Source organism: Tachysurus fulvidraco, chromosome 14 (genome assembly GCF_022655615.1).
Source record: "Tachysurus fulvidraco isolate hzauxx_2018 chromosome 14, HZAU_PFXX_2.0, whole genome shotgun sequence".
Lineage (NCBI taxonomy): Eukaryota > Metazoa > Chordata > Actinopteri > Siluriformes > Bagridae > Tachysurus > Tachysurus fulvidraco.
In genome coordinates, this window is record NC_062531.1 from 7047334 (window position 1) to 7060808 (window position 13475).

Consider the following 13475-nt stretch of genomic DNA (forward strand, 5'->3'; position numbering starts at 1 on the left):
ACGATGAGGTTCCCCTTTGAGTATTTGTATTCTATTAATCTTTAAATTATTCTTTATAATAACCTTTTGTTCTATGTTAATGTTCTGTAAAGCTGCTTTGACACAATGTCAATTGTAAATTGACAGTGAATTGAATTGAATATTCTCTAGCTCTAAATACTTTTTAGCAGCTCTGATGATAATTTAATTTTTTTCAGTCCTGATTTCAGTTTATGCAGAGCAATATACCACTGTGGCTATGAAGACTATCAATACTCACTTCATTCTCTTTCCTTTGCGCTTGCACATTTGTCCTCTGTTGGGGGTTGTTACATTTGTTTCCATAACTTTGGGAGTTTGTTTACCTTTCTTTAGGACTTCAGCATATGATATTCTTTTAGCCACTCTAATGTTTCGGACTTTACATTTTTCCTTACTATGCATCCTCCATATCCTGCACTGTAATTTGTGTCACTTCCATGCTTACAGCAGTTTGGGTTGGTACCTTGACCACGATGTATACTCTATCAGACAGTTTACTTTCCTCAAAGTTGAACATGACTAGGTTTTTTAATTTTTTTAATTATTACTTCTGATACACTTTAACATTTAACATCTTTTACTGCTGCTTCTCTTTTTCTTATCTTTTCTACCAGAACATCAGTTGAAATCCCCGTTATCACACCTCTAACCCAACACTTTACTTCAGGAACTGAACTTATTACTTTGTGTTCAATCTATAGGCCTCCTGTTGGACCAGAGGCAGGGTCCCATGCACTTGTTGCCATGGCCCGAGTTCCTGGTCAGGGAGCTAATCCAACTACTGAAGAGCTAATTGTCAGGTCAAGTCCCAAGATCAGATAAAATGGAAGAGTTGCATCAGGAAGGGCACCTGGTGAAAAGGCCATTTTTTGTCTACTGTCTTTATAAAACAGCATTAGTTTACCATTCCTCAAAGACTTAGGACTTTTGATTGTCCCTATTAAATCTTTTGATGCTTTTGTTAGTTTCAAAGGATTAATGCTACTAACAAATTTGATATTTAAATTAATAAATTATATAATTATAAATTATATAAATTTGATCCTTCTTGACTGGAGATTTTCTTTTTCACTGTTTGTTTCTGAGGTCTCTCCCAAACCTTTCTTTCTTTTCAGATATTTCTAACACTTTCGATTAATTTCCTGCATTGCCTCCACTATCCACCCCAACCATTTCCTAATCTATTTCTGGATCGCTTCCACCTACTTCACTTTCTACCATCCTTGCTCACACATACAGTATTACTGTATGAGTATATAAATGGTAAGTAACATTTACCAGTATAAAACATGAGATTAATGTTTTAGCACCTGAAATGAGAATCAATTGCATTATGTTAGTGTTATAAGAAGGTTGTTAATTATTTTATTGCATTTACAATGGACACTACATAAGTTTTCCTCACAAAAGCTAGAAGTTGGATTCCAAATCACATACTTATGTATTCCTCTGCACCATTTTGTATTTTACATAGATTGAGGAGTGTAGAATGTTCGACAGTGGATGAGATTTTTTTTTTTTTAATGTTGGCTGATATCTTTTATTGCCACATATACTCTTTCAACATTTAAAAAATGCTTTGTATGCTGCCAGCAGCATCACATTATATGTGTTTGACATAATTTCCAATGACTAGGAAAACGCTTTTCCTTTTGACATGTTCCATGTGTAAATGTTGTGTTTGAGATACTACCCTTCTAAAACTCACACACTATACACTATATTGTGTATAGTGTTTGAGATGATACTACTCTTCTAAAAGTCACAGACTATACACCACAGCAAATCCAAAAAAAGGTTAGAAAAATAAGTGAAAAAAGAGTATCAAGTGGAAGGAAATCGTTTGCAAAATTAACTGAATACAAATGTCTGGCGTTAAAAAATTCAAAGGTCAAAAATAATGAATGAAATGAAATATTACATGATGATTGTTCTTCTCGTACCTTGTCCAATGTATCTCACAAATCATATCTAAACAATAACAATCAGGAGGAGCTATCAAAACAATTCCAACACAAGATAAAAAAAAAAAAACAACAACACTATGAACATTACATACAGCAGTAATAAATCTATTATTAAAAACTGTAAATACAGTTCTATGCATTTTTGCTCTCCCAAAGTGAATCACTGATTTGTAAAGAGCACTTGTTTTGTTAAAACACACACTTTGAGTTTTCAAATAAAAAAGTCTTATTTGTCCATTCATCGAGCTGGTGCTTTAGTAAAAAACATCCTTGTGAAGTAACTCATGTTTTCACCTGTACCATGTGTTCCTTGTTACAGTCTGCTTGGACAGCTGGTGATTCTGTTTCCTGATTGTCTTTCCTTGAGGAACGGAATAACAACATTAATAATCACTAGTATAAACCATTTACATTTACATTTACAGCATACCCAGAGCGACGTACATAAGTGCTTAAATCTCTAACACTGAATACATTAATGCTGGTTCACTAGGTTACATACTTAAGATACCATGAGTTTAAAACATTTGTTCAAAGTTACAATGAAAAAGTGTCAAAGGTTTTTTTTTTTTTTTTTTAAATGCAAAGGATAAGGAAAGAAGTGCTAGTTGAAGTGCTTCCTGAATAAGTAGGTCTTCAACCGCCGCTTGAAAATAGCCAGTGACTCAGCTGTCCAGACCTCTAGGGGAAGTTCATTCCACCACCTTGGTGCCAGTACAGAGAAGAGTCTTGTAGTATACTTGCCTCTTACCCTGAGAGATGGTGGAACCAGTCGAGCAGTGCTGGTAGATCGGAGGTTACGGTGTGCAGTGCGAGGAATGATGAGGGCTTTGAGGTAAGAGGGAGCTGATCCATTTTTGGCTTTGTAGGCCAGCATCAGTGTTTTGAATCGGATGTGTGCAGCTACCGGAAGCCAGTGGAGGGATCGCAGCAGCGGGGTGGTATGCGAGAACTTTGGCAGGTTGAAAACAAGCCAGGCAGCTGCATTTTGGATCATTTGCAGAGGAAGGATTGCGTTCATAGGTAGACCTGCCAGCAGTGCATTGCAGTAATCCAGTCATCCCTGCCAGCAGTGCATTGCAGTAAACCAGCTTACATTATGCATTAATGAAACAATAGATGCAGCTCTTACAGTGGACTGGTTGATGGGGTACATTGTGAAGATTGAGGGTCTGTTTCTTCTATAGGCCTCTATAAGCACAAAAAGAAACAAGAAACACCATTAAAACATCTACAAAGACAGCTAATTCATCATAATTTATCATCATAATTTGAGACTACTGTGTTGGCTGTCATGTATGATAGGAAGAAATTAAAAAGAAATATAAAAAGAAAGAAAATTCAAGTAAAGTCAATTCAGAATAAACGTTTTCTATGAAACAAATTTCACAGCTCGACATCAGCTGCATTAAAATGAAGCTGTATGAAACCTACAACTGATTTCTGTTTGCAGTCAATAAAAGAAATGAATGAACAAGTGCCTGAAAACACATCTAACACAACCAGGATCAAGCTGTAGATTTAATTTTTTTTTAAATTATGAAAGAATGGCCGAGACCTTACTGCTTCCGTGTTTCAAGAATCAAAACATCTTTGTGCACTTACTTTTAATATAAAGAAACCTGAAAAACAAAACCGGAAGAGTATATTGGTGTGAAGTATTTAATGTAAAATGAGCAATAGTTATGAATGCAGAATATTGACATCTCAGGTATTTGACTAGATGCCATAATTTCCACTTAACATAATAAATTGTGTTGTACGAGATAGAAAAAAAACTGAACACAACTCACTTCTGACTGATTTTCTTTGACATAAACATAAAACTGCAAATGACAGTAAAACAACTGCAGCGGGAAAAGCTACTAAAGCTACTATGAGACCATATCTGTTCCTTTGTGGTTTGCACTGGACATCTCTAATGGAAGTGCCTTCTTCATCCTCGATCTCATTTCTGACTGAACAGCTTAAATAAAGGAAACAAAAACTTTTACAGAAAGAAAAACAATCTGAAAGGTAAGTAATGCAAAATGTAAACAGAAATATTACAGCTTATATGAAAAAGAAATGACTTACTCTGTCCATTTAGAGCAGTTCACACCTTCAGGAGAATAAAACCCTGGAGAACAGGGCTCACAAACAGTATCTGAGGCCTTTGTACCTGTAAATACATACTGAAATATCAAAACTTCATCCCCAAACACACTGCAAATTCACTACAGTAAAGGACATGACATTTTTACAAAACATAACATTCACCTGTGATGTTAACCCTTTTAACAGAACACTGCAAATAGGACATTTTGAATCAGTAAAAACAAATGAATTATTTGTTGAATGAAGTCTGATATAAAAATAATTAGAACACTGTTGGTGTTCACTGTGAGAAAAAGCAGAACAAGGGGAGAAGAAAAGAAACCTGTCCTGGTGAATCTAATTACAGAATGTCTAAAGTCTTGTTTTTCTTTTTTTTTCTTGCAAAGATGCAAGAATCTTTTACACAACTTCCTTTATAATAAGATTATTTCTTGTTTTCAATTCATCCGATGTTTTAACAAGAACATTATCTAACGTTTAATGTTGTTACTGTTTTAGTCACTGGGATAAAATACATGTATAGAATGAGACTAGCTACCTTTCACTGATTCACTAAAGGTTCTGTGGCTTGTAGTGATGACTTTTTAGGAGATTTAAATTGAGATGCTTCTTCTTCAATTGCATTTTACAATTTTCCATTACTCAACCAAACACAGCTCCATAAACACGCCATTTTTACTAGAGACTTAAGTGTCTTGTTCAAAAGCACTGACTCACAGTATCACCTTTTTCAGTGTGATTAAAGGACCGATAATTTAGTACCCACCTGGAGTGTTTATTTGTTCCCCCGGTTTACATTTACTGTGTTTTATTGCTAGAGAGCAATCATTTCTGTTATCTGTATAATGCTTGCAATAATATCCATCAAACACCCCACAGACTGTATCCTTCATTGTTGTACAGTCCTGAGAAATAAAAAGGCCTAAAAGGAGAACACGAGATTTGAAAATGCACAGAATAAAATCACAGAATCAAGAATTAAATATTTAAGACATAAGACATTTACCGTTTTCACAGATTTTACACTGAAAACAGGTTTGTAATCCATTCGGTTCGTTCATAAATGTTCCCTTAAAACAAGGTTTGCAACTTGTACTGTAATCCCCATGGCAGTCTTTCATGACCACTGACCCTGCAGAACAGACATAATATGACCTGATGAGAAACTGATAAAAGGACGGGCAAATGAAGAAATTCACACCAAACAGTCTTTATAAAATCATCTGCCTAAGACCTTCTTTACAGTTTCTCCATTCCAGATCAAATTGTATATTATAAAAAATTAAAAGTAAATATATTTAAATGGAAAAAATGTCGGATTGGATTTTGTTATATATATATATATATATATATATATATATATATATATATATATATATATATATATATATATATATAGTCAAGAAGCTGTAATTCTCATTTCAACCATATATAGCTGTTCCAGTACACAGTGAAAAAGACAACGTTCCTCCAGGACCATGGTGCTACATAAAACAAAGACAGAGCTAAGGACTTAAGTAAGTTAGTAATAGATACATAAAGTGCATCTGTGCAAACTGGTGCAAACAGTGTGACACAAAATACAAAAATAACAAAACACAAAAGTCAATATAACTGTTATAAAAGAGTATATACAGCTTTGCATGTCTGGTATCTGTGGGATCTTTTCGCTTCCACTGTACAAAACCATGTTGTTAGTTGGACTTGTGTCTCTAAATTATCCATACATGTGGATACACCCAGTGTTCTCATAATTGGTTCTGGATCCACCATAACCCCGGTCAGGATAAAGCATCTACTGAAGATGAACCTGTTAATAATTTATTCATCTTATTTAGCTGTACCTTCTTTTACTTAATGGCATGATTCTATAACAAAAGTATCACCATGTCATACCCATAGCACACATAGGACAGCATTCGTCAGCTGCTGATAGATATTCACTTTGTCCACATTTCGCACCATATGTGAAGGCAGCAGAGATACCTGTTTGGAGACATTTTAAATGCATGTATATAATTTCCAAGCTAGTAAAAGTTAGAAAAAATGTTTCATCAAACCTTGTTAAAAAGCATACACACAACACTTTTTAAAAATGCTACAGATACGATCTGAAACTCTTATGTAATGTGGTGTGGTTTTGATACCAATGTATCTTCCAGAAATAGGAAAAGGGTTTGTTTGGGTTAAAACTGTAGGTTATTATATATAGAAATTCTTAATATCATGGTGTTGTTCATTGTTTAGGTGGGAAAATATTTCAGTGCAGGCTTCTTTAACTCTAGTCAGATGGGTACTGTACAGTTCAGTTATTTTACTGAACAAAACAACAGTGTGCTTATTATTTAGATAATATGACAATTTATTGATGTCAATCACTGTTGAAAATTCATTACAAAAGGAGGGCATGGTGGTGTAGTGCTCTGGTTTAATCTGGTTCTGTCTACTGGCTGTGTTCAGTGTGTGTACCCACTCTGCAGTGTGGTTACAACCACAAGTAAGGTGTTTGCATAGTGCATTCGATTATTTTTAAACCTTATCTGCATAGGGCCAGTTCCTGATGCAGGATTCTGTTTAATCAGTTCTTGACTTTCCATAGTGTGATTTCTTCTTGGTAGGAATGAAAAGTTGTATCCATATTGGCCTTTATGAATAAAACTGGACAGCCTTGATGTAGATAATACTGAAAAAAAAAGTCTTCATGATCATCTATTTAATTAACTGTCTAGATGACACAAAGCAAACCACAAAGTTTTAGTAAACTCCTGACTCACACATGCCACACCAGAGAGGGTCGGGCTTCATATTGGCATTGTGGTAGCTTAAATAGGTCAAACAGCACAATCAGGTCATCTCTATCATCTTCAGGAGCATCTAATGCCTCCCACGCACCTCAAAAACAGCCTAAAGTCAAGTCAACACAGTAAGTTTCGATTAACTATTAACATATTAATATTTTAGTTTAAATCAAACTTCGCGATAAAATACAGTTTGTAGTGTGGTGTTGATTATGTCTCTAAATTCGGGGCAGTAAAGTGACTTTTTATTAACAATAGACGCCATTTTGTGAACTGAAACTACACTCACAGTGTTAAAACTAAACTAGGTTTGTGTTTCAGAATAAAGAACAGATAAAACACGGACCGTGAGCAGGTCACACATCCTGCTTACCGAATATGTACAAACGTGTTAGAAACACGGACTTCATTATTTATTTAAACACACAGTTAGAACAGTGCAGTGAATGTAGTCACAGACTGTGTGGTGTTCGCGCTGTTCTTTACGTCCTCCTTCATACTGCAGTCCTCCATTTCCCGCTGTAGTCGAGTTGAATGTTTCTCAGCAGAAATATGGGTCAGGGTATATTCTGTATACCCTGACCAATATGCCTCATTTCCTCCCAGAGTCGCGATGATAACCAGGTTAAGTATTGTAACTATATTTTTATATAGATATAATTTAACTAGAAACAACGTAGATTCTTTGTAACCACAAAAAACAAAACAAAAAAACGGAACAACACGGAAGTAGATCTTGTGGGCGGGGCTGTGATAGAGCTTTAATATTTGAATGTGCATCATGATTAATACTGGAAAGCAGTGTTTCATGTAAGTTGTATGTGGAATATTGTGTCACTGTATAGAATTTAAGATAAGTGACTCAGTTAGTTCTAGGCATCATCCAGAGATTTTTTTTTTTTTTTTTTTACCATCAGTCTCTTGCTTTGTCATATTTACTTTCATTAGTCATCAATGTAGCTGCGGTTCTGCTGTTGAATGATATTTCCTTTGTAAATAGTAGTTCTCAGTAAAACTAGAGGAGGCTCTACATGAATGCAGGGACAAGTGTATTGCATCACAAAGAGCACTGTGAAGAAAATTAAACACGAATAATGTAAGATTTAGAACATTAGGTTCTTGTTTTTATATATATATATATAAACAGTTGTTGTGTCTTTTCTTTTGTACAAACTCACCACTTTATTAGCAACATCTGCACAACTGGACATTTATGGTGTTATAGAATCAGCAAAAAAATTCTGATGCATGTCAAGAATTAATTTTAACAATGGAATTAATAATTTAAAAAAAAGTCTGGTTCCTGTGACTTTAACTGTGCTGTGATTCTTGGTACCAGAAGGGCTGGTTTGAGTATATAAGAAAATGCTGGAGATAACTGCAAGAATGGGCAAATGTACCAGTGTTCCTAATAAAATATAAATTACATAATTTAAACTGCAGTGTTAATTTGCTTGTTAAGTCGTGCAGATAAATTCTAGTATGTAAAAAAAATTATACATAGTATGTTCTGTTGTGCTATTCAGATTTATTTTATAAGATTATTTTATATTCACTGAACCTATATAAAATAACCTATACAATAAACAGCATTATTAATACTTGACAGACATATTGAATATTGAATAGTATATACCAGAAACAGTGTTACAGTTTGTAATGTGTGCAAAGTAAGCATCATGGTTAAGAGCGATGTTTCTTTTAAAGTTGTTGCTAAGAGAGTAAGGTGCAATTGTTTAAGTCACAGAAGTAAATCTGCAATCGGGAAAAAAAAAGCTGCAGTGTACTCTTTGTACCCATTGTTTTTCAAAGCAAATTTTCTTGTAGACAATTTTCTTGTAGATGTAGATAATCGAATGCTAATGCTACTGCGAGAAGCCTGTGATTAAGGTGACATCATTATATGACCATGCTGTCATATTTATGCCTGACCAAATCATCATAATTCTCTGAATAGTATCAATATGCATTCAGTCTGCTGGTCTGTGGGATGCAACAATAACTGTTGAAAATATTTTTTATTAACTATCAACTGAGAATTTGGAAACCACCAAAACCCTACATTCTTTGTAAAGTGCACTGTTATATTAGCTAGGCTGGCTGGCTAGTTACAGAGAGGGGGAAATTTATTCAATCCCTTGCTGATTTTGTATGTTTTAATGGTAGGTTTTTTTTTAACAGTGAGAGACTACACCAGTAACAACAAAGAAATCCTGAAAAACACAGATAAAAAAATTTATAAATTCATTTGCGTTTTAATGAGTGAAAGGGAGTGCTCCTAATCTCAGCTTGTTACCTGTATGAAACAAAACGTAACAAATTATCAGCGCATTTGTCAGTGAACAGTGTACAGGTTTTTTACTTTGCTGTGGATTTTTAAAGTAATAAATATCTTGTACACTTCTGCTGGTCAAATATACATATTTACCTAATTCAATTTTAGCTTGTAACCTTGCTAAACCAAATTGTCTCTATTTATAAAATTTGATAAATTGAGTGAATACTGCTGTTGACCTACCTGGACAGAGTTGAGAAAATTTATTTTTCATGTTCATTTTCTCAGCCCATCCGGCTATGAAGTACAAACAGGACACTTTACAACCATCTGACGCTCACTGGTATACGGAGATGGACTGTGGATTAAATGCAAATCTCTGTGATTGTTAGATTTCACAATGGTAACACTTGTGCTGAATATATAGTTTTGCATGCATTGGTTCCATTCCAATGGTCAAACCTGATGGTCATAAATATGGCAGCTTCAAGAAAAATGAAATATGACTGAAACAGGTCTTTAACTTAATGAAGAAAGATGATATTCATCTACGCTAAAGAAAAGTTACCCTGAACGTCTTTTACCATCTCATGGTCATGATCTACCATCCATGGTCATCTTCAACTGGAGAAGCCCCATGATCAGTGTGTTTAAAAACACATGTCTCCTTTCTAAGACAAGAAGAAAGATGATAGAAATGAAAGATAAAAAAAAATGATGATGCAAAGATACCACTAAATGCAATAAAATCTCCTCTAGTGTTAGCCAAAATTATCTATATATAATTATTTATACTTAATAAATACAATAACAGATCATTTTGTTCTGAATACACATTCTATATACTATATCTCACATTTGCACATTTCTACCTTCAGGAGTACAGAACATTTCATAACTATAACAGGTAGCATTTCTTCATATTGACTCTTACCTGTGCTTTGGTGAAGTAAATATGTCCTTGTAAAAAGAAGAGAAAACAAAACAAAAAACATTTTTGATTACAAATTAAATATCTAATTAAATACTTATCTTAAATGTAAAATATCATTCAGTCTTTCTTATTACAATCTAGTTAATAAAAGTTGAATGAATAGAACATTTTTAAAATATTACCTGTAAACATATAGCAGCACTTCCATGTGGCTCTTGTCTTGTTTTCCTCACAGTACCATCTGATTTAAGAGACAGTTTGGAAAAGAAATGTTATCAAAGTTTCCAATTTAATAATACAAGACAAAGACAAATTAAACAACATATTTAGATTAATATGAAAAGTACCTCTAAGTTGGCATTTCCTACGCATTCTCACAATAGCAATAAGAAATCCAGCCAAAATTACACCCGTAACTAGGGAGACTCCAACTATTAGAACCACTGGAAGTTTTTTTCCACATTCAACATCCAAAGAATTTGTCCCTTTTGTTATTTCTGTAAGTCCAAAATCTTCACACCTGTCAAAGTAAAGACAGATGTGTGATGTACATTGGCACATTTTAGTTGGAAAGGGGAATTTACCTTTAAATTTTTAAATTTTTACCTTTAAATTTTTATTTGTAACTTTGTACCCTATGTTGAGAAAAAAGTAACATTCGTGTTTTTAATCCTTAGAGTTTAGTGTAAGGTAAAAATCAGTGAGCTCTTGAGGAATATCGCGAGATAGACGTTGTGTGATGTTTAATGTGAAAATTATCTGAAGCTCTTGTCCTGTATCTTCATGATTTTAGTATCAAGCTGCTGCCACATAATTAGCTGAGTTACAAAACAGGCATTTACTGTTTGGTAAGGTCTTTTGTGGAAACATGTCTAAGTGTCTAAGTTATCAGTTATATAACAAAGTATGCATATATTTGAGTGAAATTCAGAAAAGAATTCAGAAAAATATATAGTGCAATCTTTGCTAAAAAATGTCCACCTGTTATTAATCTTTTTTTTCCCTATTATAGGCAATAAAATATTATATTTTTACAATATTAATCTTTGTATAATATTAATACGTAAAAAGCATTTCACTGCATGTCGTACTCTTTATATATGTGTATGTGACAAATAAAATTTTATGTGATTTGATATTAAACTTTTTGTACTTTTTGCTGAGTTAGTTCAATTCTTTAAAAAGTTTAACTATCTTACATGTAACGTGTCTTTTTTTAATTGTTTCTTATTAAAAAAGACACGTTACATGTAAGATAGCTTATAGGACAACAATTGTTGTTCGTAATCTATTGTAAAGCATGACATTTTTTTTGTATAGCAACAAGACAGTTGGAGAAGTAAGACTTTTTAAACAATGTTACAATGACACCAAGATTCTTTGCTCTACATTTTCATCTACTGGTGCAATGTTCATTCACTGATCAGAATGATCATATGCAAACTGTCAGACAAGCTGACACTCACTTTGAATGTGGTTTACAAATTTGAAGGGAGCCATTGGAGTAGGTCCCATCTGCACACTCTGCACATTCAGCATCTTTTAATGCTGTTCCTGCAAACATATGCCTGCAGCTGAGTTAACAGAAAGTAATTGAAGATCCTGCAACCCAGTGATTCACAGAATGCTACAATGCTACTGCGAATGTTTATGCTATAATAAAGGTGCATTACACCAACCTTTCTGCTTAATGTATTGCCCGGGGCTACATTTTGTGTGTTCCACTGCGTATCTGCAGCTGACGCTGTATTCTTCAGTACAGTAAAATCCCTCCAGCGGCTCACAAACTGTATCTGAAGTCCGTGTACAGGCCGTTTTTATTCTTAATCCCTGTCCTGTAAAAAAAAAAAAAAAAAAAAAAATATGCAGAACATATCTAATACTCTTAATACATAATGAAAATACATACTGAACATAAAATTAAAAGATTGCTTTGTTACAAATTAAAATATTTACCAGCATCACACATCGTACAGCTAATGCAGTTTGCAAGACCATTGGGTTCATCCGTGAAAGTCAAACCAACACATTGTTTGCATGTTGTGCTGGTGAATTCAGTGCAATGTCTAAAAACACGGCTTCCTAAAAATATATTAAAGATGAGCTGAACAATCAGTTACTTTCTTAGGGGCTCAGTTGCATTTACTTGTTTAAGTATATAGTAAATTTCTTCTTGTTCCATATATTCATATATATATCTAGAGCAAAATTCTATATTAAATCTCATTACCTGGTGGACACATGGGACAGCATTGTCCATTTATCTCATATTCAGCTCGTGCACATGTGCAAATATACATTTCAATATTCAGGAAGAAAACAGTAGTAATAATAAAAGTATGTTTTAAACTGGAAATCATTGTGAAAATCCCGATGAGACTTCTCAAAAAGAAGAAATAAACCTTTCCTCCCCTGACTTCATGGCCTGCCACACTCCTTAGTGTTCAGGTCATCTGTTTCAGTTTCAAATTTCAGTTCTGCAGAGATTTGTTGATGCTGCTAATACATCATTTTACAGCAGCTTTAGACTTTCTGGATTTTTGTAAAGCATTCAGATTTATTGAAGAAGAATCTGAAAAAGAAAAGCAGAAATTTCAGGATAGAAAGGAATTCTGTCATGTAAAAACAGCACGGTCTTCAATATCCAGCAAAGAATCCACTACATTTATAAACAATTGGTTTGAAGAAAAAATGCACCAGACTTTTCAGCTGCCATACTAAGCCTTATATTTATATAAGCCTTATATTTATATTTATTACTTTTGAATATTGTTTGCCTTGATCTTGGATAAAAAGAAAAGCAAACAAACAAACCAACAAAAACCTTTGACCTTTGTATTCTGCAGGCTTTTCTAATATGTTCTTTTTAAAGCATTTTGTCTTCAACTTTAACTTCAAAACTTAACATTGTTCACTACAGTATTTACCATTCATCTCTATCATAGCTAATCTTTTATAGTATGTTATCTAAGGTCATCTAAGAGATAAAGATGTGCAGACACAAAAACATGCACGTCAGCTGATACTGAAAACAAAGTAAGCACAAAAACTTGTATGTCAGCTGTCAGCTGATGCTGAAAATAAAGTAAGTCCTGAAAAACAGCAGTTTATTGTAGTTCTTTGTGATTTCTCTTTTCCATCAGCACATTCATCATTCCTAGCTGCACTTGTTAGTGAGATGTTTTATTATGTATTAAATAGTTTTATTACTTTTAAATGTAAAGTGAGTTATTTTTATATTTAATATAATAATGAAAATTATAGTTTGTGTCTTTTATGGTTTGTAATATAGAGGCAATATTTGTCATTAAGTGAGTTTTAATAGTGTTTTAAAGATTTTGGCAAAAAGTTTTACCTGCTATTTATTTGTCATCAAATTATAT

At 33.6% G+C, this 13475-nt stretch overlaps 2 protein-coding genes across 7 annotated transcripts in view; both read right to left on the reverse strand.

Annotated features, from left to right (window-relative positions):
• Positions 1–1357: 1357 nt before the first annotated feature.
• On the reverse strand, positions 1358–9453 carry LOC113639435 (tumor necrosis factor receptor superfamily member 14-like). Of its 6 annotated transcripts, none has more exons than XM_047800336.1 (9): positions 9402–9453; positions 5982–6071; positions 5092–5217; positions 4852–5007; positions 4065–4149; positions 3782–3954; positions 3594–3610; positions 3121–3179; positions 1358–2349 (listed from the first exon to the last, which is right to left on the reverse strand). In XM_047800336.1, exons 1-9 carry the CDS (start codon positions 9436–9438, stop codon positions 2271–2273), a joined length of 822 nt encoding a protein of 273 aa, XP_047656292.1. In that variant the 5' UTR covers positions 9439–9453; the 3' UTR covers positions 1358–2270. The 6 variants fall into 6 exon arrangements, with proteins under 6 accessions (XP_047656292.1, XP_047656293.1, XP_047656291.1 ...); XM_047800337.1 differs by lacking the exon at positions 9402–9453 and adding an exon at positions 6860–7597; XM_047800335.1 differs by lacking the exon at positions 9402–9453 and adding an exon at positions 7257–7596.
• Positions 9425–13475, reverse strand: part of LOC113639438 (tumor necrosis factor receptor superfamily member 14-like) — a 6882-nt gene continuing 2831 nt past the window's right edge. Inside the window, exons 3-9 of the mRNA XM_047799940.1 lie at positions 12049–12174; positions 11772–11927; positions 11559–11646; positions 10440–10612; positions 10275–10333; positions 10093–10118; positions 9425–9829 (exon numbers count right to left, since the gene is read on the reverse strand). Coding sequence (XP_047655896.1) covers positions 9760–9829; positions 10093–10118; positions 10275–10333; positions 10440–10612; positions 11559–11646; positions 11772–11927; positions 12049–12174 — 698 coding nt within the window. The 3' untranslated portion in view covers positions 9425–9759. The remainder of the gene's footprint in view (positions 9830–10092; positions 10119–10274; positions 10334–10439; positions 10613–11558; positions 11647–11771; positions 11928–12048; positions 12175–13475) is intronic.